General features: G+C 44.0%; 1 protein-coding gene across 1 annotated transcript in view; it reads right to left on the bottom strand.

Moving 5' to 3' along the window:
* Nucleotides 1-25,303, bottom strand: part of METTL14 (methyltransferase 14, N6-adenosine-methyltransferase non-catalytic subunit) — a 48,789-nt gene extending 23,486 nt beyond the window's left edge. The window contains exons 1-6 of the mRNA XM_073603198.1: nt 25,094-25,303; nt 16,986-17,074; nt 15,978-16,065; nt 12,449-12,529; nt 674-761; nt 169-259 (exon numbers count right to left, since the gene is read on the bottom strand). Coding sequence (XP_073459299.1) covers nt 169-259; nt 674-761; nt 12,449-12,529; nt 15,978-16,065; nt 16,986-17,074; nt 25,094-25,159 — 503 coding nt within the window. The 5' untranslated portion in view covers nt 25,160-25,303. The remainder of the gene's footprint in view (nt 1-168; nt 260-673; nt 762-12,448; nt 12,530-15,977; nt 16,066-16,985; nt 17,075-25,093) is intronic.
* Nucleotides 25,304-26,340: the final 1,037 nt, after the last annotated feature.

Below are 26,340 nucleotides of genomic sequence, written 5' to 3'. Positions count from 1 at the left end.
CCGCTTTAACTGAAACTATGCTGCAGTTCCCATTTACCAGTTGTCCCCAACTTGTTATGTACTGTAGGCTTAGAAATACACTGATAATAACTAAAGCAATATGCACATTAAGTATCTAAAAGCCAGAAGACAGTAAGACGATGTTAACATGCCTGTAAGGACACTTACATTGGAGGAGTATTGGATGTACTTATTAACTCATCTTTCAGCCTAATCAGTTCTCTCAGCTTTGGATATTCCTCGAATCGGTCTGCTAATCCTAAACAGGGGATGGAAGAAGAGGTGTTAACAGGTTCCTGTAAACAATGACAGCAATACATGTGCAAGTAATCAAGTATTAAATATATAAACGAATCCCATATGTGCCTAGCTGCTTCCAGACAGGAAATTATTAAGGGGCTAATCCTTTAACATTCGGCTGATACATATACAATATGAGCTTTTCATGAAAGCTTTCTGGGGCCAGCTGATTGAAATGTTATGAAAGCACATCAACACAATATACCAGACTATACTCATTCACATGAATGTAAAATTTCCCAAACGACCAATCGACACACAGCATTTTTCAGATTCTTTACCTCCTACTTCTCATAAACAAATCCAATATAATGTAACACATGTCACATTAGCAATGGTAATTCAGTTATTGGTTTGGGAAAGGGAAACATACCAACATCTCGAATAAAGTTCTGAGGTCTGTGGCCTGTGTCAACAAAATGCTGGCAGTAATCATTGTGTGGATTTAAGCTTTGTGTTCCCTAAAAGAAAAGAAATAATCTATCAGTTGTACATTTACACAAATCAGATGACTACTGAACTGTTTCTTAAAAAAAAAAATGTGTATATTATATATATATATATATATATATATATATATATTCATTATTTTCTTCAAAATTCTACAAACAATACCCAATAATGACTATATATATATATATATATATATATATATATATATATATATATATATATATATATATATAAAATTTCCACTTACAAAAAAATTACTATTAAAAAAAACAAAAAAAAAAAAAAGCATACATACACAACTGTTAAAACAGAGCTTCTGGCCAACATAAATTGAAAAATAATTAGAGTAAAACCTTGGATTGTGAGTAACTTGGTCAGCGAGTGTTTTGCAAGACAAGCATATTTTTTTTCATTTTAGCGATGTCTTGCTATACAAGTAGCGTGGAGCTACTAAGTGTAGTATAATCAAAGTTTTAATGTAAAAAAAAAAAATGAAATCACACCCAGAATGTAAACGTGGTCAGAGGTCCGGGGGAGCTGGTGGTTACCAGCGCTTCCTGGAGAACTCGGAGACACTCCCTGCCTGGTGGGGCAGGCATAGTGCACATTCGGAGCACCCGGGAAGTGACATCAACAGTTTCTCAGTGTCTCCGAGTTCTCCAGGAAGTGCTGGGAGCCACCAGCACCCCCCCGACCTCTGGCCACGTATACACCAGCGGCTTTACGTGGCTGAGCACCAGACATGCAGTTCCTTCAGAGCCCAGTGCCGTGACCAGCCGTAACACCATAGCGGCTCCGGCCAGTCACAGAGCCGGAGTCAGGGAACCCAGAGGCAAGACGTGTGAAGATGAAAGCGGCCTCCAGATCTGACATCTCTGTGCAGGAGGGTTCGTCTTAAGGCAAGTGCAATGCATACTAGCACATTATGCCTTTAAACTGCAGGGTAAAAAAAAAAGCGCCAAAAGAAAAAAACAAAAAAAAAAAAAAAAAAACCTACACAAAATGTAATGCAACAATGAAAGCATGCATAACTGTGAAGGTCACATTAGGGAATAACACCCAAGTAAGACAGGTCCGTTTGGTATGTATGGCACAGTTCAGTATCCAAATCCCCCCCCCCCCCAAAATGGGCACCTGCAGGAGAAATGGGTGCTGAAATTCTACCTAACACCAGTTTACTGAATGGACAATGAAGGAGCTGCAGCACACTGATGAGGTCATTACTCTGTTCCTCACTCCGGTAAGCATGTTCACAGTGTTAGACTGACAGCACTGTGAAGTCAATAGAGCAGGGGTCTCCAAACTTTTCAATCTAAAAGGGCCAGTTTACTGTACTTCAGACTTTAGGAGGGCCAGATTGTGGTCAGCGAGGTAGAAAATGTCCTGGGCCCAGCATCAGTGAGAATAAATATGGCCTCTGGGTTGGTGGTCAGTACAAGGAGTAGTGCCTCTATTGGTAGGAGGAATAGTATCCCATCATTGGTATCAGTGGAAGAAATAGTGCTCCATTGTTGGCATCAATGGGAGGAATAGTGGCCCAGGTGCCGGATAAAGGCTGGCCCTCGGGCCGCAGTTTGGAGACCCCTGCAATAGATCATTGACTATACCAATGGCTGTTCTCTCTTTTTAATAAATGTCTGGACTGAAAGGCATCTATTTTATAAAAGCAGTAAGGTTCCACTTTAAAAAAAAATCCATAATTTAGTGCAGAAATCAATAAAAGTTCTATGCCAAGTAAAAGTTGTCTGACAACAATCTCAGCTTGTCTAGTTTGTACACCATAAAAAAAAAAAAAAAAAAAAAAAAAAAAAAAAAAACACAAACACTTTTCTTTATATCAGCAAGTCTTTTATAACGACTGCCAACTCATTCATTATTCTGTTAGGGATTCCACTCATTTGGTTGTCACAAGCATCCATTGTAAACCTTTACCAAGACCTATAGTTCCATTTAGTATTATGAATGCTTTAAAACGATCTGGTAAAACCAAATGTCACACGATGAATTGCTAGTAAAAATCCCAAAGACTCTCTGGAAAAGGATATTGTATTTGGTTCTGTCCCTGATTACATGTCCAAAGTGAAATAATGGCTTCAGACAAGTCAGAAGGCTAATTGACTTTTCCATTTGTGAAACGTGAAACCATTCGATGGAATATATTAGTAACCTTTCCACATTAGCGTGAACCTTTGATTTTATGCCATCGCTTCCAATGCCCCTTCATCACACTATGCGACAGCTACTTCCCCACAAGCTATTCGGTTTCTTGTAAGCTCATTTTTGTGCAACTTGTGCCCAGTTATTTCACTTCACAACAAGTATCTGGAGAATACAATTTACAGAGAACCTTGGAAACAAACCTTTCCTGGGAAAAATATGGGGTTGTGGATGCTGACCTCCTGAAAATGCTAATTGTCTAGCAGTTATGCGGACCTTCGGGTTTTAATACTCCTCTAATCACTGACCCACAATAAGTATATATCAGGAATCTGCATATTTACTCTGGGTTCAGGGTACCGCCCTGCAGGAGTTTTACTACTACAGGGCAGCAACTGTGCGCCAGATAGAGAGATATATATATCTATCTATATATATCTATAAAATCTGGCGCACAGTTGCTGCCCTGTAGTAGTAAAACTACTATAGGGCGATGGTTATGTGCGATAACTGATATATTATATATACACATACATATACACATATACACACACACACACACACACACACACACACGCCGGCAGGCCGCTTCTGCTGTACGAATTCACAGCAGAAGCCGATCTGCAGGTGTCAGGCACTCAATGCTCTCCGGGACCCGCCGATTGCAGGTAAACTACACAGTACGGGGGGATCTGTCCATGTAAACAAGGCAAATCTGGCTCTGATAAAGGGGGGGGCATGGATTCTGCGTCTCTGCAAAGCAGGGACTAGAATCCATGTCTTCCCTTGGCGGGTAGCACACATAGTAAAACACAAACACACAAACACTGGCTAGGCACACCACATTTAACCCTTTAATTGCCCCAGATGTTTAACCCTTGCCCAGCCAGTGTCATTAGTACAGTGACAGTGCTTATTTTTGGCACTGATCACTGTATTGGTGTCACTGTTTCCCCCCGCCCCCCAAAAAAAAAAAGTGTCAGTATGTCCGCTGTAATATCACAGTCTTACTATAAGTCGCAGATTGCCACCAATACTAGTATAAAATAAAAATTCCATAAATATATCCCATAATTTGTAGACACTCTAATATTTGCATAAACCAATCACTACAAGCTTATTGAGATTTTTTTTGTACCAAAAACATGTAGCAGAATACATATTGCCCTAAATTTATGAAGAAATTCGATTTTTTACATTTTTATAGGCTATGTTTTATAACAAAAAAAAGTAAAACAATTTTTTTTTTTTTTTAAATTGTCAGCCTTTTTTTGTTTATAGCGCAAAAAAAAAAAAAAAAAAACCCAACAAAACAGAGGTGACCAAATACCACCAAAAGAAAGCGCTATATGTGGGGGAAAAAAAAAAAAAAAAAAAGTCAAATTTTATATTTTATGTGGGTACAGTGTCGCACGGCCGCACAATTTTTGTAACCCAGTGCCATATAGCAAAAAATGGCCTGGTCAATGGCTGGTAAATTCCAGCTCCCCTATGTACACTATATTGCCAAAAGTATTGTGACGCCTGCCTTAAGATGAACATGAACTTTAATGTCTTCCCAGTCTTTGTAGGGTTCAATATTGAGTTGGCCCACCCTTTGCAGCTATAACAGCTTCAACTCTTCTGGGAAGGCTGTCCATAAGGTTTAGGAGTGTGTCTATGGGAATGTTTGACCATTCTTCCAGAAACGCATTTGTGAGGTCAGGCACTGATGTTGGACAAGAAGGCCTGGCTTGCATTCTCCACTCTAATTCATCCCAAAGGTGTTCTATCAGGTTGAGGTCAGGACTCTGTGCAGACCAGTCAAGTTCCTCCACCCCAAATGTGCTCATCCATGTCTTTGTGCACTGGTCACAGTCACATTGGAAAAGGAAGGGGCCATCCCACAAAGTTGTGAGCATGAAATTGTCCAAAATGTCTTGGTATGCCGATGCCTTAAGAGTTCCCTTCACTGGAACTAAGGGGCCAAGCCCAACCCCTGAAAAACAACACCACACCATAATCCCCCCATCCACTAGATGATTTGGACCAGTGCACAAAGCAAGGTCCATAAAGACATGTATGAGCGAATTTGGGGTGTGTCTATGGGGAGTGGTCAAACAATCCCATAGACACGCTCCTAAACCTTGTGGACATCCTTCCCAGAAGAGTTGTCTGTGTAAAGGCAGGCATCACAATACTTTTGGTAATATAGTGTATCATTAACGTACCTTTATTGCAGAAAAATAAAAGATATGTTTTTTAGTACACGGCCTTACCTCAGCACCTGCTGTGTTCCATAGAAAAATGTTTATGACTTCCTGGTATGTAGATTTAGGACATAAAAAAAAAAAGTAAGACACAGGAAGGCGTTCACCAGATGACCTCAGTAGCACATACACCCTGCATCCATCAACTATGTTAGCACGGCATTCCCGACATCTCTCAGGCATGCATTTGCCTGGCTTGTCAATGTAGGCTGTCCTGACTGCTATGTTTGTATGGCATCCCCGGTGTCTCTTCAGGCTCGGGATAAGGCCTTGTTTTAAAAACATAGAGCTCTTTTATGTTCTATTTCTCTACATCAGAGGTACATTAACAGCAAATTCCAACATAGGGGAGCTGGAATTTAGAAAAAAAAAACAAAAAAAAAAACAAAAAAAAAAACGTAGCTTTTAAATTAAAAGAGTATTTATGATCAAATATGGGCATGAACATGAACCTTCTGAATATAAGCAATCAAACTGGGAGAACCAAGTAGGCAATGCTCGCAGCACCCAAGGCACTGTGTTCATTTGACAGCAAATAAGACTGATGAGCACAGTGAACAATGATGTCAGTACTCAATGACACTATTCTTTAGTCAATGAGAAGTGATCTTTGTGTTCACTCTGCTGACCAATGATACATATGGTTACAATGTGTACAGACAAGTCAATTTGCAGCACCCGTTAGTTGAAGGAAACATATTCTCTGCAAAGTCTGAACGAGAAAAAGCAGCTTTTGAAAGTAAAAAGTGAAGTTTTGATCCCACTTAGCAATAGAACTTCAATAAAAAAAGCTGAGTTAGACTTACCGGTAACTCCTTTTCTGAGAGTCTTCCAGGACAGCCCATGAGACCTTGGGCTCCTCCTACCAGGACAGGAAACACGTCACCCCCACCAGATAAAAGGGCGGTCCTCCAGGCCCATGTCAGTATTCTCAAGAACCGTAGGACCCTGCAAAACATATGCATAATACACATAACTTCAGACAATACCGGGTGGGAATCCGGCTGTCCTGGAAGACTCTCAGAAAAGGAGTTACCGGTAAGTCTAACTCAGCTTTTCTCCAAGCGTCTTCCAGGACAGCCCATGAGACGATGAGCCAGAACTTACCAGTCTAGGGAGGGACAACTGCCTGAAGGACCTTACGACCAAACGCCTGCTCCTGAGCTGATAGGAGATCCAGGCGATAATGTTTAATGAAGGTCGAGTAACTGGACCAAGTGGCAGCCCTGCAAATTTGTTCCGGTGAGGCACCAGCCCTCTCAGCCCAAGACGTAGACAAGGCTCTAGTTGAGTGCGCAGTAACAAAAGGTGTAGGGACCTCCCTAATTTTGTAAGCTTCCAAGATGGCTTGCTTTATCCATCTAGCCAATGTGGCTTTAGATGCACTATTCCCCTTGTGAACTCCAGAAAAGAGGACAAACAAGGCATCAGTTTTCCTAAAGGTCTTCGTGACCTCAAGATAGACCAAGAGAATCCTTCTTACATCTAGAAAACTAAATTTTCTTTCTAAGTCGCCCTGTGGCGAACTACAAAAGGTTGGCAATACAATGTTTTGAGATCGGTGGAATGTACTTGCCATCTTGGGCAAAAAACCTGGATCGGTTCGTAACACAACTCGATCCTCAAAAATCGTGAGGAAGGGCTCCCTAACTGATAGGGCCTGCAACTCACTTACCCTACGAGCTGAGGTAACAGCTATAAGGAACACAGTTTTTAATGTAAGTAATTTAACTGACATACTTTCCAGAGGTTCAAACGGAAATTCTACCAGAGTTTGAAGTACTAGGGACAGATCCCACGTTGGACAACTTCTCACTACTACTGGTCTGGCCCTAGAGATAGATTTGAAAAATCTGGCTATAGTGGGATTTTCCAGGAGAGAAAACTGGAGGAACACACTAATAGCTGCCGCCTGTACCTTTAAGGTACTAACAGAAAGACCTTTGTCGACACCCTCTTGGAAAAATTCCAAAATAGACGGAATATCATGAGTTAATCTATCATTTTCAGATAACCATGAGTTAAACCTTGGAATATATGGCTCTAGTAACTGGCTTCCTGCAATTAACGAGAGTCCTGACTACTTTGTCAGAGAACCCTTGGGCGCTCAGTATCTTTTCTTCAGATACCAGGCCGTCAAGTTTAAGGAAACCACCTGAGGGTGTGATACTGGACCCTGCAATAATAGGTCTTCCCTTTTCGGAAGACTCCACGGAGGCTCTGAAACCAGAGACTGTAGCAGGGAAAACCATGGCCTCTTGGGCCAAAACGGGGCAATCAGAATCAGATCTGTCTCTTCCAGCCGAAACGTCCGGAGGACTTCTGGAATCAGCCTGATTGGCGGAAAGGCATAACGTAGGCCTGGAGGCCACGGGTTCGCCAGAGCATCGATCCCCAAGGCTTGGTCTGCCGGGTTCATGGAAAAGAATATCTCCGTCTTGCGGTTGTTTCGGTTTGCGAACAAATCCGCTACCGGATAACCCCATCTCTTGGTGAGGTCTGCAAAGACTTCGGGATGAAGGGACCAGTTGTCTCGGTCTATCCTGTGACGGCTGAGATAATCTGCCAGGCAATTGTTTTTCCCCCTCAGGTGTACAGCAGAAATGGAGGCTAGATTCCCCTCTGCCCATGAAAGGATCTCCTGGGCAATGGACTGAAGCCTCCAGCTTCTCGTGCCTCCCTGCTTGTTGATATACGCGACTGTCGCTATATTGTCTGACAGGATTTGGAGGTTGTGACCCCTGATCTCCATCTGAAAAGACTGGAGGGCTCTCTGGACTGCAAGCAGCTCTCTTTGATTGGATGAGGCCCTTGCCTCCTCTGGGGACCACTCTCCTTGTGCTACTGCATTGCTGAGGTGGGCCCCCCATCCCCAGGAACTCGCATCCGTGGTAATCCTTCGGAAAATGGGAAAGGACCATGGGAGACCTCCTGCTAGGTGCTGACCAGCTCTCCACCACCACAGGCTTCTTTTTATCCTGTCGGGAAGCCAGATCCTTGACTCCAGGGACCTTACGTCCCCGTCCCAGTTTCTTAAAAGAAACCTTTGTAACGGACGCTGACGGAGTCTCGCCCATGGTACTGCGGGAAAACATGAGGTCATAAGACCCACTGCCCTCGACACCTGTCTCAGAGAGACCGACTGGTTGGTCTGCAATGTTGACATAGTCTGGAACACTTTGGTAATCTTCTCCTGAGGAAGAAAAACTCTTTGGTTCACGGAGCAAAAATCGTAACCCAGATAAGTTACTTTCTGGGCCGGAATCAAGGACGATTTTTCTTTGTTTATTAGCCAGCCTAGGGACTGTAAGAAGTCCTGTACAGCCTGGAGATCTTCCAACAGCCTTTGGTATGATTTTGCCACTATCAGGAGGTCGTCTAAGTAAGGGATAACCGTTATTGCCTTTAATCTTAGAGGAGCCAGCACTTCCCCCAACACCTTCGTAAAGATGCGTGGGGCTGAGGAAAGACCGAAGGGGAGGGCCTGAAATTGAAAATGTCGGGTCCCCATACCCGTCTTCACTGCCAATCTCAAAAACTTTTGGAAGGCTGGATGGATAGGGATGTGAAGATAAGCATCCCTTAAGTCCAACGTGGCCATAAAGCAGTTTGGGTATAGTAGGTTTTTGATTGTAAAAACCGTCTCCATACGGAAATGCTTGTATCTGATGGACTTGTTTAAGGTCCGGAGATTCAGGATAAGTCGAAACTTTCCTGCTGGCTTTCTGACCACAAATACATGGGAATAGAATCCCTTGCCCCGCTCCGATCGAGGAATAGGAATCAGGACTTTTTGATCTAATAAGTCTCCGATCTGGAGACCCAGAGCCCTTGCTTTCTCCCGATCTTGTGGAGGAAATGTGACCAACAAACGTTCTGGTGGTTGGTGAACAAACTCCAGCCTGTACCCGTTGGTCACTAGGTCCAGGACGAAGGGGCTCAGAGTGACTGCTGCCCACTGTGGGATGAAGGCCCTCAATCTCCCTCCCACCGGGGAACACAAGTCACTGCGGCTTGGCGGGCTGTTGAGGAGGGTTAAATAGCACTCCCCCTTTGCCTCTGCCTTTGTGCCCAGTCCAATGCTTTTTCGGCCTGCTGTCCTTTTCTCTAGGACTCTGTTGCCTGTTTTGGCCACGAAAAAATTTTCTGGCTGTCTCTTTTTCTCTGGAAACGCCTTTTTCTTATCAGCCGTGCGTTCCAGTGCCTCCTGTAGACCTGGGCCAAATAAATGATCGCCAGTTAAAGGAAGGCCACAAAGGCGCAACTTGGAGGCCGAGTCCCCTGACCAGGTCTTAAGCCAAAGGCTTTTCCTGGCCGAGTTCACTAGAGCCGAAGTCCTGGCTGACATTCTTACCGACTCAGCGGAAGAATCTGCCAAAAAACCCACTGCCTGAAATAGGAGAGGAAAAGACTTTAAAATTTGCTCTCTGGAGGTACCTACTGACAGATGTGACTGAATCTGAGTCAACCAAACCTCCAGATTTCTGGCCACACAAGTGGAAGCCAAAGCTGGTTTCAGGTTTCCAACTGCTGAGTCCCAGGCTCTGTGGAGAAGGATATCCCCCTCTTGTCCATCGGATCCTTAAGCGTACCCATATCATCAAACGCCAGGTCCGAGTTTTTTGAAACTTTTGAAAGAGGTGCGTCTAACTTGGGATTCTTATTCCATGGCTGTGCAGTGTCCTCATCAAAAGGAAACCTCCTTTTTAGGTTACTGGAGAAGAATGGTTTTCTCTCAGGATTATCCCATTCCAGTTTAATAGTATCAACCAAAGAACTATGAACTGGAAACACTCTTGATTTTCTCTTATGTAATCCTTTATACATAAGATCATGTTTGGATAACTGAACCTCTTCCTCTTTTAATTCAAGGGTAGTATAGATAGCCTTTAATAAGTCATCTACATCCTCAACAGATAACTTAAATCTTGAGCCTCGAGTGGATTCTCTATCTCTGGGCTCTGTATCTGACCCTGATACTTCCAGAGAAGAACGGGTAGATCTGACCTCAGCCTCAGAGTCTTCACTCTCTGCCTGCTGCGGAGTGCTTACCGACGCCTTCAGTGAAGACGGACTCTCTGCTGGAGTCTGGAGCTTGTCAATAAGCGTTCTAAAGGAACTGAAGGTGGACGCAAGCTCATCCCTAACAGAAGTAAGCATCTTCTGGCAAGAGGCAACCGGGTCATCCTTTACTAGGCCTTCTATACAGGTGCGACAAACTGCTTTGCTCCATGAGGAGCTCAATTTGTTTGCGCAAACCGCACATTTCCTTTTAAGTGGCTGCGCTTGGGCCTTGTCCTGAGTCTTGGTCTGCAAGACAAAATAAATGACCCACAATGTAATTAAAGCCACACAATCACTCCGTAACACCACGTGCAGGAGGGAGGAAATGTGTCCCCTTACACCCACTACTACAGAGGGGGGAGGGAGAGGGAACACTCACAGGGATAGTAAGGTGGTGACAGAACACCCCAGGCTTACCTGTGAGGTGCTGGTGTTGGGAACTGCATCCGCTGCCTGTGCAGGTACTGCAGGGGGATCCATTCTGCCCCTCTTGGTCATCCACAGCCTGGCTGCTTAACACCAAGAAACACCAGCAGCCAGCGTTCTCTGTTCGCGCCGTTTATGAAGACTGGAACCTCGTCTCCGGCGCCCGATGATGATGTCATATGCCCCGGAAGTAACCCTCTCCAGGCACTTCCTGTGGGCCAGCTTGGAGCGCAATAGCTCCGCACCCTCGAACGCTGCGGCTTGGAATGAATGCGCCTCAACACAGGAGTTTTTAAACCCTTCTTTGAGGTTAAAAGCGCCCCACTAGCAGTCGAAAAGTGCCACTTAAACAGCGCCGCTAAAACGAGCGGAGCTTTAGCGCTAACGCGGCCCCAGTGTGAAAGGGGTCTAAGGTACGGTTCACACCGCTGAGATGGCAAAGTCATACTATTTTGCCCTGCGACCTGCCCTGCGACTTTTCTTCTGACGTGAATGCTATTTAGGAGCCTGTAAAAGGACTGAAATCGCACCACCAGTTGGACCAAAGTAGTGCAGGAACCTTTTCTAAATTTGGAACGACTTGTGTAGTATCAGTTAAAAAGGCTCTCATAGGGAAAAATTGAATTTGACATGTCATGCGACTTGAGATCTCACAAGTCGGATCCCATGTCGCAGCAGTGTGAACTGAGCCTTAGTCAGATAACAGTTGACACCTGTTCTGTGTGCCGTGTTTGTTATTGAGCCTGCATCCGCCCTGAGTTGCACATAAGCAGCCTATAGAGGTGGGCACAGACACAGCAGCTGCACAGAAAACAGTAAAAGCGGGTGCATGGATCCAGGCTGGTGCAGGCATTATGCATTCGGATCGGTGCACCTGCTCCTGCACACCTCACAAATTTTGATATGCGCCTGTGTTCCTGCAGGCCTCTGCATCTGTGTCCACCTCTATAGGCTGTCTGCATGCAGCTCAGGGTGGATGCAAGCACAATAACAAACGGGGCCTGCACGCAGGACGGGTATCAACACCCATCTGAATGAAACCCAATAGTGGTCCTCTCTGCGAACTTACAATGGCCCATCAGCGATGGGTGGCTTTACCAAACAGCAGCAATGACCATAAAGTCCAAGGAAGAAGGGCCAGGGCAGCAATCATGAAATCTGATCGGTAACTGGCTACATTATAAAACAGTCTGTAGTTTGAAAGTCCAAACAATGGAGATGGCATGCACTATGCTACTTGCGTTTTTATCATCAATATTCCAGAATTGTAAAAGGACTGCAAAAAGCACCAACGTAGGCAAGACAATTGAAGAGTGAGGCACGGGAGAAGTAGGAGTTAGATGGGAAATATAAGCACAAAAGCAGAAGAGAACAAATGATAGGAAAATCCAGGCAAGGATCTGGGAGACTGCTTTCACTAGACAGTAGGGTTTTTACTTAAAGCAGTCTGATACAAAAATACATAATAAAAGCACATACATATTTAGTAACATGGTTCTCCAGGATACTCTATAAAATACCAACTGGATTGTGAGGTTATGGGGTTGATTTACTAAAACTGGAGTGCTCAAAATCTATTGCAGCTGTGAATGGTAGCCAATCAGCTTCTAACTTCAGCTTGTTCAATTAAGCTTTGACAAAAAAATCTGGAAGCTGATTGGTTCCAATGCAGAGCTGTACCAGATTTTTCACTCTCCAGTTTTAGGAAATCACTTCCTACAATTTGTACCCATGTACAAGTTATAAAACACGCTTCAAATTAAATCAAATACACAAAGAAAAAAAAGTGTAATTTATACCTTTAAGAAAGTGCTTGAGTCTTTGTAAACCTCTTCTTTATAAGGTAAATGTTCTTCCTCTTTTTGTGGTTCAATTAGATCCTGGAAATAGAAAATAAAATTGCAAGGGTTCAATTATATTTCAATAAAATAGACTTTAATCCTATAGTGTGTACTTCCAGCCAAAACCCTTTGCCTTAATGATGACAGAATAGAAAAAGGAAAGCCTGCTGCCATTGCCCAGGATTCACCCTAACCTCTTTTCCTGGTGACCATTGTCCGTGCAACAAAAAGTGATGAGAAAACAAACATTTTAAAGCTGAGGTTAATTATTTCCACGGGGGCACACTGCGATAATGGTCTTGGGGATTGAATTCTCTCACTTTGGAGAGATGCCCATTCAATCTGTCATGTCTACAGGAAATGAGAGGAAATCTCCCTGACAGGACACACCAAAAAATAAAGAAAGATTAAAAAAGGGGATTTTAAATCCTCACTATTCAAATAACAAAAACATATTGCCTAGAGATTCACTTTAATATGTACACTTCAGAAGCAGAACATTTGTATACAGATATTAGGAGCAAAATCATTACAAATATGTATTGAACATTACAGCTGATGCATCTTGCTGTCTGTTCAAAATGCAAGAACCTATAGCAACACCTTCCAGCAATGTACAGAAGGAATGAGATCGAATGCTGTAGACAACTGTGTTTCACATATGATTTGTGTCACAAAACCTAGAAAAACATGCAACAAATAATTGCACATGAGGTGTATTCAAAGCAGGATAGCCACACTGCTCGTCCACCAATAACAATCCTCTATCAAAAAAAAAAAAAATATGGATCCATAGGACAAGCATACACAACTATTTACATTGGAACCCCAATAAATATTCAACGCATTAGAAGGCATAGCACAGAAGTAAACAGTCAAAATCAGTTGTCAAAGCATTCAGCGATGCCCATGACAGCTCCATTTCCAGACACATGCAAAACAGTCGTAATTGCAAACCATGGAAACATTCATATTTATCTTTGCATACAGAGTGTGGATGATAAGGACAAATGCTACAATTTATGTTTTTCTCAGATGACCAGGGAAATCCAGGAAGCTGGTTATTAAAAAGAATAAAATAAAGTAAAAAGGTAAAAATAAGTAATTGGATATAGACAGACAGACAGATCTCAGCAGAAAGGATCCTTAAAATGGAAAATTCGTTTAAATTGCTGCATGCATACAGAAAATGCAGCCTGCCTACCACTATTTACAATAGCGATCAAAGCCTACAGTAGATGAAAGCACAGAGCATCTCGGGTCATGTTATAGATTACAGCTTTCTAGTACATCTCTTCTGAACAGGCTTTTCAAATATCCTCTGCTGCAAGGCTCCAGTCCCCATCTCTCCAGTACAGACCACTTCAGTATCCTCTGCCGTAAAGCATCAGTCCCCATCTCTCCAGTACAGACCACTTCAGTATCCTCTGCCGTAAAGCATCAGTCCCCATCTCTCCAGTACAGACCGCTTCAGTATCCTCTGCCGTAAAGCATCAGTCCCCATCTCTCCAGTACAGACCGCTTCAGTATCCTCTGCCATAAGGCCTCAGTCCCCATCTCTCCAGTACAGACCACTTCAGTATCCTCTGCCGTAAAGCATCAGTCCCCATCTCTCCAGTACAGACCACTTCAGTATCCTCTGCCGTAAAGCATCAGTCCCCATCTCTCCAGTACAGACCACTTCAGTATCCTCTGCCGTAAAGCATCAGTCCCCATCTCTCCAGTACAGACCGCTTCAGTATCCTCTGCCGTAAAGCATCAGTCCCCATCTCTCCAGTACAGACCGCTTCAGTATCCTCTGCCATAAGGCCTCAGTCCCCATCTCTCCAGTACAGACCACTTCAGTATCCTCTGCCGTAAAGCATCAGTCCCCATCTCTCCAGTACAGACCACTTCAGTATCCTCTGCCGTAAAGCATCAGTCCCCATCTCTCCAGTACAGACGGCTTCAGTATCCTCTGCCGTAAAGCATCAGTCCCCATCTCTCCAGTACAGACTGCTTCAGTATCCTCTGCCGTAAAGCATCAGTCCCCATCTCTCCAGTACAGACCGCATCAGTATCCTCTGCCGTAAACCATCAGTCCCCATCTCTCCAGTACAGACCAATTTGGTATCCTCTGCCGTAAAGCATCAGTTCCCATCTCTCCAGTACAGACCGCATCAGTATCCTCTGCCGTAAACCATCAGTCTCCATCTCTCCAGTACAGACCAATTTGGTATCCTCTGCCGTAAAGCATCAGTCCTCATCTCTCCAGTACAGACCAATTTGGTATCCTCTGCCATAAAGCTCCAGTCCACATCGCTTTGGCATCCTCTGCCGTAAAGGTTCAGTCCACATTTATTCTGTACAGCTTGCTATGACACTTTACCCATAGGCCAAGTGTGGATGTTCTTTAATGGAGATGCAATTGTCCTTGTGATATAGTTTATCACATGTTATTGCCTCTTCTACTGCAGGGGTATGCGCCCTTTCCCTCCAACTGTTAATGAAATACAAGTCCCATGAAGCACTGCAAAACAGACTGCGACAGCCATGGCTGCCAGCGGCAGATGAGATTTGTAGTTTCACCACAACTAGAGTGCCAAGATTGCCTACCCCATACCTGTAACAAGAAGTGTACAGTTTGTGAGTTGTAAGAGCTTTTGAAACAGTGCTGTAAGTGCAGATTTGAGTATGGAATTTGCATTTGCACCCAACGTTCATAGTTTTCAAAGAAACCAAATAAGAGGGAATGTTTCTATATAAGCAGGAGACCTTGAATTAAAATAATTCTGTGATGAGAAAGCAGCCATTACTGGCCACTGCTCCTGAAAATGCTAGCTGCCAGGCTGTCCTGCTGATTCAATGCAAGCAATATTTTGAGCCACTGACCCAGAACACATATGTAAATGAGGACTTCTGACTATTCTATTAGTTTCCTAATCTGCACACATGTTCTGGCTCAAATAATGAAGCCAGGGGGTCAGAGAGACAGCCAGGCAACTAGCATTTTCAGAAGATGGTTAGCAATGACAGAATGTGTTTTTCTTTTGCCAGGTTTACGTTAAAGATGAACTCCAGGAATTCAGCGACTTTGTAAATAGTTCAGGCATACTATGAGTTAAGTCCAACGACACATACCACCTCATGGACTTATCTCTTTACTTTACATCTGAGAGGTTTACTTTACTGTGCTTCAGGAAGATAGCTTCCAGATCTCTCTGGTCTCAGTTCCTTCCTTCAAGTGTATAGTCACTCCAGCTGCAATGCTCACCCCTCCCCCCCTCCTCCAGCCCAATCACAGAAGCCTTTGTATTATGTGATCTCATTCACAAAATACAAAGGCTTCTGTGAATGGGCAGCAAAGGGCAGGGGTGGGCGTAGCTGCTCTGCAGCTGGATATGATTACTGATAAAGGCTTTTTGCAGTTTGTTTTCCGCTGGTAAAACACTATATTATGCACAAAAAATAAAAATTACGATGTAAGAAAAAGAACCATATCCATTACCTTACTCTCTTCAACTACCTCCTCATCAGCTTTTCCTTCCTCTGGAGGTTTCCGCTTCACACTTGGTGCTGAAGTATCATATGTAGCACTAAAGAAATAAAACAAAATACATTACAGAAGATACCAAGGCTCCAGAAGTTGGGCAACACTATTAAAAATAGATGCCACTGGCACCTAACATTTCTAAGCCTTCTCTACTACTATCAACAGAGGATTATATTCTTTTTGGTCCTTAAAAGAGAAGCATGGCCAAAGGTTTTTAGGCCATACTTTCCCCATGCATCACAGCAGTGCACTTACTTTTGCTCTCCTGTTACCCAGAATCAGCTAACAGTCGGCTATAGCCCACTGTCAGCTGACACAGCAGAGCAGCTCCAGGCTCCGAAAGGATCCGGACCGTATTATCGGGATACATGTAGCTGCCAGATTAACAGCTGGATCGGGCTCTCATCCTGTGGTTGACAACCGAAGACAGCTGCACCTGTCCCCTCTCCAGCCTGGTGCTCCATTGAGCCCTGGAGGGGCAAAGCAGAGAGAAGTGACTGACTATCACTGCTCCCTGCTTCAAACAGACAGAGCTGAGCGATCACATGATCACTCAGCTCTGACTTAGAGCCAACATAGGGCAGCTGCAGCATCACCACGATGGAGGGCAGGAGTTGCCCAAATTATTATGTTAATGAGCAGGTGATTATCCACTTGTTAATTTGAATAGGTTTTCACTCTCTGTCCAGATTTGCATCACCTCCCACCCTCTGCCCTGCAGGACTATCACTCAGTTCAGATCAGAACCACAGTCTGCCATTTAGCGATCCCCAATTTACACATATATTGCTGTATTGCACAATGGTATGTTTTGTGGAGGTTCAGAGATTTTTTTTTTTAACCTATGCCATTATTGTAGAATGTATTTATTTTGCTCAGCCTCCAAAACGGTGTTCCCAGGATTGGGACAGGGGAAATGGGAGGGAAGAATTTCCAATCGTCGTACATTTAAAATATATTTACCGGCATAGTTCTCTGGTTTCTGCAATTTCTCTTTGCTCATCCTTGCTGTTTAGAACAGCTCCGATATTGTCTGCACTTTCTGCTCCTAGCTGGAAAACAACAAAAATAAAAATATCTTACATTTCTTAAATTCATTTGACCATATTGACATTATGTTGTTTATTTGAATTCAGCAGTAAAACACGATTTTCCAAACCTTGGTTTTATATAAAAAGGTGAGATTTTTATACTCATCCAGATATTGATTTTACTCTTTTTCTCCCCTGTATTACAATGTCAGTTCCTGCAGAATATTTGGAGTTTATGTAATACCATTTATTGGCCAACTCAAGTTTTTAAAGCTTTAGCCATTGCTTTGCCCAACTGTACTCTTACTGTTTGACTGTGTAGCACCAGTTTTATGGCTCTCAGTTCCAGAATATTAGAAGCGTTGACTCCTGTGGGAACCAGGAGCCCTGAACAGTTAGGGAATGGTGGATCCCGCCCCAGCTTCATAGACTTGTGTCTCTTGTTACCATTGCCTAAGGAGAGTAGAGGAACAATTTCTCCTGATTCTAGAGCTCAGTTGGAAACCCACCATGCCAAAGAGGTTTTTGCCTGGCTGAATAGAAGTAGTGTGCAAACCAGAGAAAGGGTCCATTTCTCCCGATCTCATGATAATGTCAAGCTGCAAAGGTCTAAAGTGGAACTAAGCGAAGGAAACCCTCATGCAGAAGTGAGTCAAAAGATACCCGGTTGATCTGAGAGTCTGACAGCTGGACCTCAGAGAAGCAATCTTTTCCTGGCAAAGTAAAATTTTGATCTGTGCCATGTCTAAAATCAGTCCCAGCTACTACAGGTGATAGGAAGGCCAGAGAGCAGACTTCTTGAAGTTGATTGCTCATCCAAAAGTTTGAAGAAGCTGAATTGTCCTTCAAAAGGGGTCAGGCAAGACTGTGGCTAAGGAGTCTTTCAGTAGCAGGTTGCCTAGATATCCTGTGACATGGTTGTCCTGAAATCTTAGCAGGGCTAGAAGAGCAAGGCTCTTTGTGAAAACCCTTGGTGTGGAAGAGTGCAAAAGGAAAGGCGATAAATTAAAAGTGTTGGCCTCACACACCAAAGCGTAAAAAGCATTGGTATGTGGGAAAGATGGGAATGTGAAGATAGGCATCTTGCTATGATCTACGAAATAATGAAAAGTTGTTTATAATGAGATCCATAAATTTTTTTATCATCCCTATATAATGTAGTAGTAATGCATGTACTGTCTTGTACATATTTATGTCGATACTTTATATTACAAAACTTTATTATGATGATTAAGACATTTTTATAATTTGTGTGAAGGTTTTTAGAACTACTTAAATAGTGTATATCATTATATTAACCTGTTTTCTTACGTATTGAACATAGTCTGTCAGACTGTTCTTCTGACCATCACGTGAACTTATACAATATTATTGATGTCTGATAACTTGGATTTGATAACCAATATAGGATATCATATATACACTACATACTCACATATATATTTATTGGTGTTTTATGCACCATCCTGAGGAAGTGGCTAGTGTATTGCCACAAAATGCATTGACAGGGTGTTTTTAGAATACTCTGTGAGCAAAAAATATCAAATTTATGAAGAACCCACTTCTTGGCTTCACCTTCACATTTGGGTGTCTCTGCCGACATCACTTCCCCATTTTTTGGGGGCTGAAGACTAATGCTGCGTACAGACGATCGGACATTCCGACAACAAAACCGTGGATTTTTTCCGACGGATGTTGGCTCAAACTTGTATTGCATACACACGGTCACACAAATGTTGCCGGAAATTCCAAACGTCAAGAATGCAGTGACGTACAGCACGTACGACAAGCCGAGAGAAATGAAGTTCAATAGCCAGTGCAGGTCTTTTGCTTGATTCCGAGCATGCGAGGAATTTTGTGCGTCAGAATTGTGCACACACACTCTGAATTTCCGACAACAAGTTTTGTTGACGGAATATTTGAGAACCAGCTCTCAAACATTTGTTGTCAGAAATTCCGACAGCAAATGTCCGATGGAGCCTACACACGGTCGTATTTTCCGACAACAAGCTCACATCCAACATTTGTAGTCGGAAATTCCGACCGTGTGTACGCAGCATAACTGTGCATGCACTGGAATCCAAAGACTGCAGTGCGTAGGATCGTCTGGATCAGCCCACCATACAGAGTGTGACGGTTGTCTGCGCAGAAGCAGTTATATTCGCTGCAGGCTTTCACTCCAGGTTGTTTGATCCCTCATTGGGAAGCTCAGCAAACTCACAGATGTAAGTACATCATTGCATTATACCTTTTCTTCTTACAATTTATTAAACTATCTATCTGTTAAACCACTACACAATAAGGAACTTTCTCACGGCTTTTTTTTTTCTTCTTATTTTTGAAAGTACCTCAGTTAAGATAACTGATGGCAGAAATGTAACTAATCTGAGGAAAACTATGGCAGAGCTTGCAAAATCCATGCAAACTTTGGGGGCTTGCATAGATTTGGAGATTTTTAGTCCAAAATAGCGTAAATGCCTCCATTTGGTTTTGGGACAATGAATATGTTTGAGTAAAACCCTTTAAACATTTTTTTGGAGGAATTAGAATTTCCACTCCTTTTGCCTGCAGTTGATTCTGGGCAGCCCACAAGACTACCTGTACTTGAGGTGAAGCTGGCAGATTGTAGGGCAAGAATCAAGGATGGAGCAGGTATAAAAATATATTTAGTCCCTGGAAATGAAATATTGGACCCAGAGGTTCAATCCAATCTGATCCAGAATGGTGCAAATGGCAAAAGATGTCTCTCCACTCTGGAAAGTGAGGGCAGCCGTTCATTCTGAAGAGGGCTTCTTGGTAAACTAGGGACGAGTGGGTGGACTCGCCATTGAGGACGACACCTTGTAGAAGCAAAAGGACCCCTTTTAGTGAAAAGAGCCAATAGCCTTAGTAGTAGCCTTAGGTAATTGTTTATGGGGTAGAAGTACCCTCCTCCTGCGGTATTTTCCTTGATAAATTTATCACAAAACAAAAAGGGCATGCCTAAAAGACGCCTTTTACAAGCTCTCTCAGCAGACCAAGCCTTTAACCAAAAAACCGTGTGCATGTGCACGGAGAAGAGTGTCATCCGAAAAACCTAGCGAATTACATTCTCCAGGGCATCAACACAAAATAGCAATGCCAAAGGCATGATTTGCATTGTTCTAGGGCAGTCTCCAAACTTTTCTAAACAAGGGGCCAGTTTACTGTTCTTCAGACTTTATGAGGGCCAGAAGCCCCAAGGTTCGGATAAAAGCAAGCAAAGGCCCCTGGGACGCAGTTTGGAGACGACTGTTCTAAGAGAATTGAGTTCTCAACCACAGAATCATGTTCTCTATTCATTTGTCCAGTCAGCCACAAATGGCAGGAGTTATCCAAATTTTTAAAAAAAAATATTTTTCAATGCTATATAACTCAGCAAAGAGTTTTGGAAGAATAAATACCCTGCCAATATTTGGCCAATCCTCAATCAAGGCAAAGTTACCTTCCATGTGTACAGAAAAGGTCTTTTTAGATCCGACCAGTTGTTTGGTTCCCATTGGAGCTTGCTTAGGCTGAGGAAATTCTGGTGCTGTGAGACAAAGGCTAGTACACACCACATCAATTAGTGAGCTCACAATAGAAAATATATGGTGTGAAGCCTCAGCATGCGTTTCATATAAATGCAGAAGGTGAAATTGCCTCATCAGGAACCTCACATATCTTCCCCACTGGCTATTGTTTTCTGACAGCCAGCACCCATGAATTGTGGGTGAACAGCGACTGCAGCATATCACCCTAACATCACCAGTAAATACTCCTCCAGTCAGTGGCATTGATAGTAAGGATGTCCGGGGGAACCACTGGAGACTCATGCACCAGGACTAAATGTCATGTGTGCACGGGGCCTTTTAAGGGTTGTAAAGGCATTTTTGTTCCTAAAATAACAAGCATGTTAAACTTACCTGCTCTTTGCAATAGTATTGCGCAGAGCAGCCCTGATCTCCCTGTAGCAAGCCACTTGCTATGGGGGCATATGTACAGGGTCGATCCAGAGCTGGGCTCTGTGCATCTATTTATGCACACAGTGCAGCACAGCCCTACCTCATGCTCCCTCCTCACTGAATTTGACCAACAGTCCCTGTGTGAAAAGGGAGGGAGGAGAGAAGACTGCAGCCAGGTACAGCGCTGGATCAACCCAGGAGTGAGGTAAGGGTTTACAAGGGATGGGGAGCACACACAGCAAGTCCAAAAACATTTTCTACCTTAATGCAGGGAATGCATTAAAGGGGTTGTAAAGGTAAAAATTTTTTCACCTTAATGCATTCTATGCATTAAGGTGAAAAAACTTTTGACAATACCGCCGCCCCCAGCCCCCCCCCGTTTTACTTACCTGACGCCTCGAATCTTCGCTGCTCGTTCTCGTCATCTTCATTGCAGCTCAGCCTGGTCGCTGATTGGCTGCAGTGGATGGATTGAAATCAGCGCAGCCATTGGCTCGTGCTGCTGTCAATCACATCCGATGACGCGGCGCGCCGGGGGGCGGGGCCGAGTGATACAGCGAGCGGCTATAGCCGCCGGCTGTATCACGGGAGCGCGCCCGCAAGCACTCACCACCATGCGAGGGAGCTCGCATTAAGGTGGTTAATGCTTGCGGGGAGGAGCTGAAACAGCCGCCGAGGGACCCCAGAAGACCAGGTTCTGGGCCACTCTGTGCAGAACGAGCTGCACAGTGAAGGTAAGTATAACATGTTTGTTATTTAAAAAAAAAAAAAAAAAATCTTACCTTTACAACCCCTTTAAGGTTAAAAAAAAAATATAAAAAAAATGTAGCTTTAGAATCACTTTAAAGTGGTATTAAAACCAATACTGTAATATATTGCAGGTTAACAATCATTAGATGTGGTGGCTGCATTCGTTTTCGTTTTTAGCCAGCGAAACGGCCAATACCACACCTTCTGTATTATACAGACACCTCAGCACAGGGGGCACATTTAACAGCAGCACTGTCAGTCTGGGGGAAGGAGAGTGTTAGAAGTAGTAGCAGATGTAAATACACTAACAAATTGTAACTGAACTTCAGATAATCCTTTGTAAGCAGTAACAACAAACCCTTTTGGGATAAAGCTTTTACATAAATAAAGCTGATCATTTTAAGCACCCCTGCCAGTGGTAAATGGTTTGTCTCATCCCTGGAACTGCAAGAGGTTTTCTGTTGAAAAATCAACAGACTTAACTGAATAACACTAATTATCTTATTACAATGGCATCTGAAAGTCAGTGGGATATAATAGGCAGCAAAAAACATGTTGTATCTGAAGTTTTTCATTTTGAAAGCAGAAAAATGGGCATTGCAATCTGTTGCATATGGGCTGCATAGCTGCAGACCGGTCAGGGTGCCCATGCTGACCCGTGCCAAAATTGCCTATAATGGGCATGTGAGCATCAGAACTGTGGAGCAATGGAAAAAGGTAGCGTGGTCAGATGAATCACATTTTCTTTTACATCATGTAGATGGCCAAGTGGGGAAGAGATGGTACCAGGATGCACTACGAGAAGACAAGCTGGCAAAGGCAACGTGATGCTGGGAAATCTTGATCCTGCCATTCCTGTGGATGTTATCTGGCCAAGTATACTCCTGCATGGAAATGGTATTCCCTGATGGCATTACACATACACCAATATGTATTCTTCTACATATTTTTGGTGAAAAAAAAATCAACGATTTTTAGTGGGACTGCAACAGACAAATTTGACCCCAAATTACACTTTTTGGGGACCAGTGACGTTACATAGATCATTGCTATAAAAATGCACTGATCAATCTAAAAATGACACTGGCGTGGAAGGGGTTAACACTAGGGGGAGATCAAGGGGTTAAGTGTGTTCCAACTGTAGGGAGTTGGGCTCACTGGGACATGACAGAAATCACTGGGAACAAAAAAATCTGACATGTAATTAGGCAGAACGGGTAATCGCCTCTGTACACAGCGATCGCGGGTCACTGGTGGACATAGAGTGCCGCTGTCTGCTATCCTCCTTGCACGAACTGATGTACAGGTACGTCAGTTCGTGCAGGAGAGCCAACCTGCTGCAGTAAATGTACGCGAGGTGGTCGGCAAGTTGTAAAATCCAGTAATCTGCTTTTGAAACCGGTAAATTGATGGGTTTACTTCTGCTTTATGGTTTTCTGCTAAGGCTTTATCAAAATGGCGGCCTCCAGCTAGAAGTAACAGGAACAATGCTGGAGGCAATTTACAACACACACTAATTTTTGGTAGCATAATTATTCTATATTGTGGAATGTATGTTCCCTGCTAAAGAACATTATTTTTTATCAAGTTATGGGTAAAGTTCCGCCTTAAAGCAAATCTACACCCACTGATTTAACAGTTAAAAAACACAAAAAAAAACAAACAGTTACAGCCAACTGTCATATTTACTTGTGCTCTCAACCAAACCATCAACTGGCTGGAGTCATAACTGATCACATGTGAATGAATTAATGATTTGTAAAGCGCTGCAAATGCGAACTGAATCGCCTCAGGGCGCTGATGCAGCACCATGGCAGCTGCAGATCAAACAGAGGCCAAGATGGCAGCTTCCTTTGCTGAAAAAGAAGAGGGTTTAATTCCCCTTCAATGGATCTGCTACTGACGGCTTTGTGCCAGATACCACAGAGGTCTAGCGGAGTCCATGTCTTGATGAATCAGGACTGTTTTGGTCACAAAAAGGGTCTGCTACAAGTCAACGGCCTGAAGACACCTCCTTCCATTGCTCCCGTGGTAAAGCTCTGATGCTCACGTGCTCATTGTAGGCACGGGTCCTGTGTGGGCACCCTGACCTGTCTGTGGCTACACAACAAAATGCAATGCACTGTGTTCTGACGCCTTTCTATCTTTATTAGTATTAAAGTAATACTATTTTTTTTTTTTAGTTATAGTAGTTGTCATACTTACCTGCTCTGTTGCAGTTGGATTTGCACAGAGCAGCTCAGATCCTCTTCTGTGCTCCTGGCCTCTCCCTCCTGTTGAGTCCCCCCACAGCATGCAGCTTGCTATGAGGACACCTGAGCCGAGCCACAGCTCCCTGTGTCCATTCAGACACGGAGCCCTGGCCCGGCCAACTCTCTCTCCTGATTGGCTGACTGACTTTGACAGCGGCAAGAGCCAATGGCGCAGCTGCTGTGTCTCAGCCAATCAGAAAGGAGGGCCTCAGATGGCCGAGACACTCATGGACATCACTGGACAGAGATGGGGCTCAGGTAAGTATTAGGGGGGCTGCTGCGCACAGAAGGCTTTTTATCTTAATGCACAGAATACATTAAAATAAAAAAAACCTTCTGACTTTACAACCACTTTAAGGTTTTTTACCTCAATTCATTTGCTGCATTAAGGTAAAAAACCTTCAGTGACCAGGATCCCCCCCCCCCCCCCACCAAATACTTACCTGAGCCCAATCTTGATCCACAGCTGTGCCCAAGAGCAGCAGTTCTTTCCACTCTCTCTCTTCTCACAGGACAGAGAAGCAGCTGTTGGAGCCATTGGCTGTGACAAGGGAGCGGTGCTTTGTGTGTCAATGGATGCAGGCAGTGCAGCTCGGGATCAGGAGTGTCCCCGTTGGAAACAGCTTCTTATGGGGACACTTCAAGGGGCTTCAAGGGGCGGCAGCTGGGACTCCAGAAGGGGGGGGGGGGCGTCTGGGCTGTTCTATGCAAAACCATTACACAGTGTGGGGAAGTATAACATGTTTGTTATATAAAATAAAAAAGTACGAATGGCACAGCTTTATTTCTGGATGTGATGACTCCCATAGACATCAGGATCAGAGGTTCTGCCTGAGATGTGACTTCACTGCTGGAAGGCTTGTTCCAGGGCCTAGAAGATACTGAAGCCATAGACAGACACATGAAGAACGTCATACTTCTGCCTGTGCAGGTTTCCTCAGTATGTACAATGATAGTCAGAATGATGCCTTGTGCACTCCTCTATCCTCATCCCATACCCACACATGTACCGATCTCCCTCCATCCACACTCTACAGATCGGTACAAATCCCCGATCGTACACACAGACACACTACCTGCTGGGCCAGCAACTTCCGCCGCAGCTTCTGCCTGGCTCGGATCTCTTGTAATCGGCTATTCATCGCTTCTCAAACCCAGGTTCGGCTTCACCCGCTTCTCAGCTTCCCTCGGTGCCCTCTGATGACGTCAAACGACAAGTACGGAGAGAAGCTGGAGCGGCCATTTTACACGAAGGCAAGTCTTTGCTTCCCCTTCAAGGCTGTGTTATTTCACTATCGTACATTGGTAGGCGTGCGCTGCGTGTTCCTCAGTTCAGCGTGCCATAAAAATATCAATGGCAGAGCAATTCACGAACACTTGTAGAGTCTGCCCTTTACGAAAATGGCGGCATTGGTAAGTGACGCCATCATTAGGCGCTGTGTTTTTGTTTCAGTGGGCCTATAGGCACACGGATGGAGCAGAAGAGCTTAGCTCATATTGAGGAAATGACAATAACAAAGACCACAGACTCACTGCTACCGAACGCAACCTGACCAGCTAGAAGCCTGGCCCTATTTTCCAGGGACAGTCCTGGGCTTGGTGAAATTGTCCTGGCTTTGTTTTCCAGGGACATTCCCGGGCTTGGTGAAATTGTCCTGGCCTTGTTTTCCAGGGACAGTCCATGGCTTGGTGAAATTGTCCTGGCCTTGTTTTCCAGGGACAGTCCTGGGCTTGGTGAAATTGTCCTGGCTTTGTTTTCCATCCAGGGACAGTCCTGGGCTTGGGGAAATTGTCCTGGCCTTGTTTTCCAGGGACATTCCTGGGCTTGGTGAAATTGGCCTGGCTTTGTTTTCCAGGGACATTCCCGGGCTTGGTGAAATTGTCCTGGCCTTGTTTTCCAGGGACAGTCCTGGGCTTGGTGAAATTGTCCTGGCTTTGTTTTCCAGGGACAGTCCTGGGCTTGGTGAAATTGTCTTGGCTTTGTTTTCCAGGGACATTCCTGGGCATGGTGAAATTGTCCTGGCTTTGTTTTACAGGGACATTCCTGGGCATGGTGAAATTGTCCTGGCTTTGTTTTCCATCCAGGGACAGTCCTGGGCTTGGTGAAATTGTCCTGGCTTTGTTTTCCAGGGACATTCCCGGGCTTGGTGAAATTGTCCTGGCTTTGTTTTCCATCCAGGGACAGTCCTGGGCTTGGGGAAATTGGCCTGGCTTTGTTTTCCAGGGACATTGCTGGGCTTGGTGAAATTGACCTGGCTTTGTTTTCCAGGGACATTGCTGGGCTTGGTGAAATTGACCTGGCTTTGTTTTTCAGGGACAGTCC

The sequence above is a fragment of the Aquarana catesbeiana genome, linkage group LG01 (genome assembly GCF_042186555.1).
Source record: "Aquarana catesbeiana isolate 2022-GZ linkage group LG01, ASM4218655v1, whole genome shotgun sequence".
Classification (NCBI taxonomy): Eukaryota; Metazoa; Chordata; class Amphibia; order Anura; family Ranidae; genus Aquarana; species Aquarana catesbeiana.
Note: the sequence above shows the minus strand (reverse complement) of the source record. Positions and strands in the feature narration are given on the sequence as shown.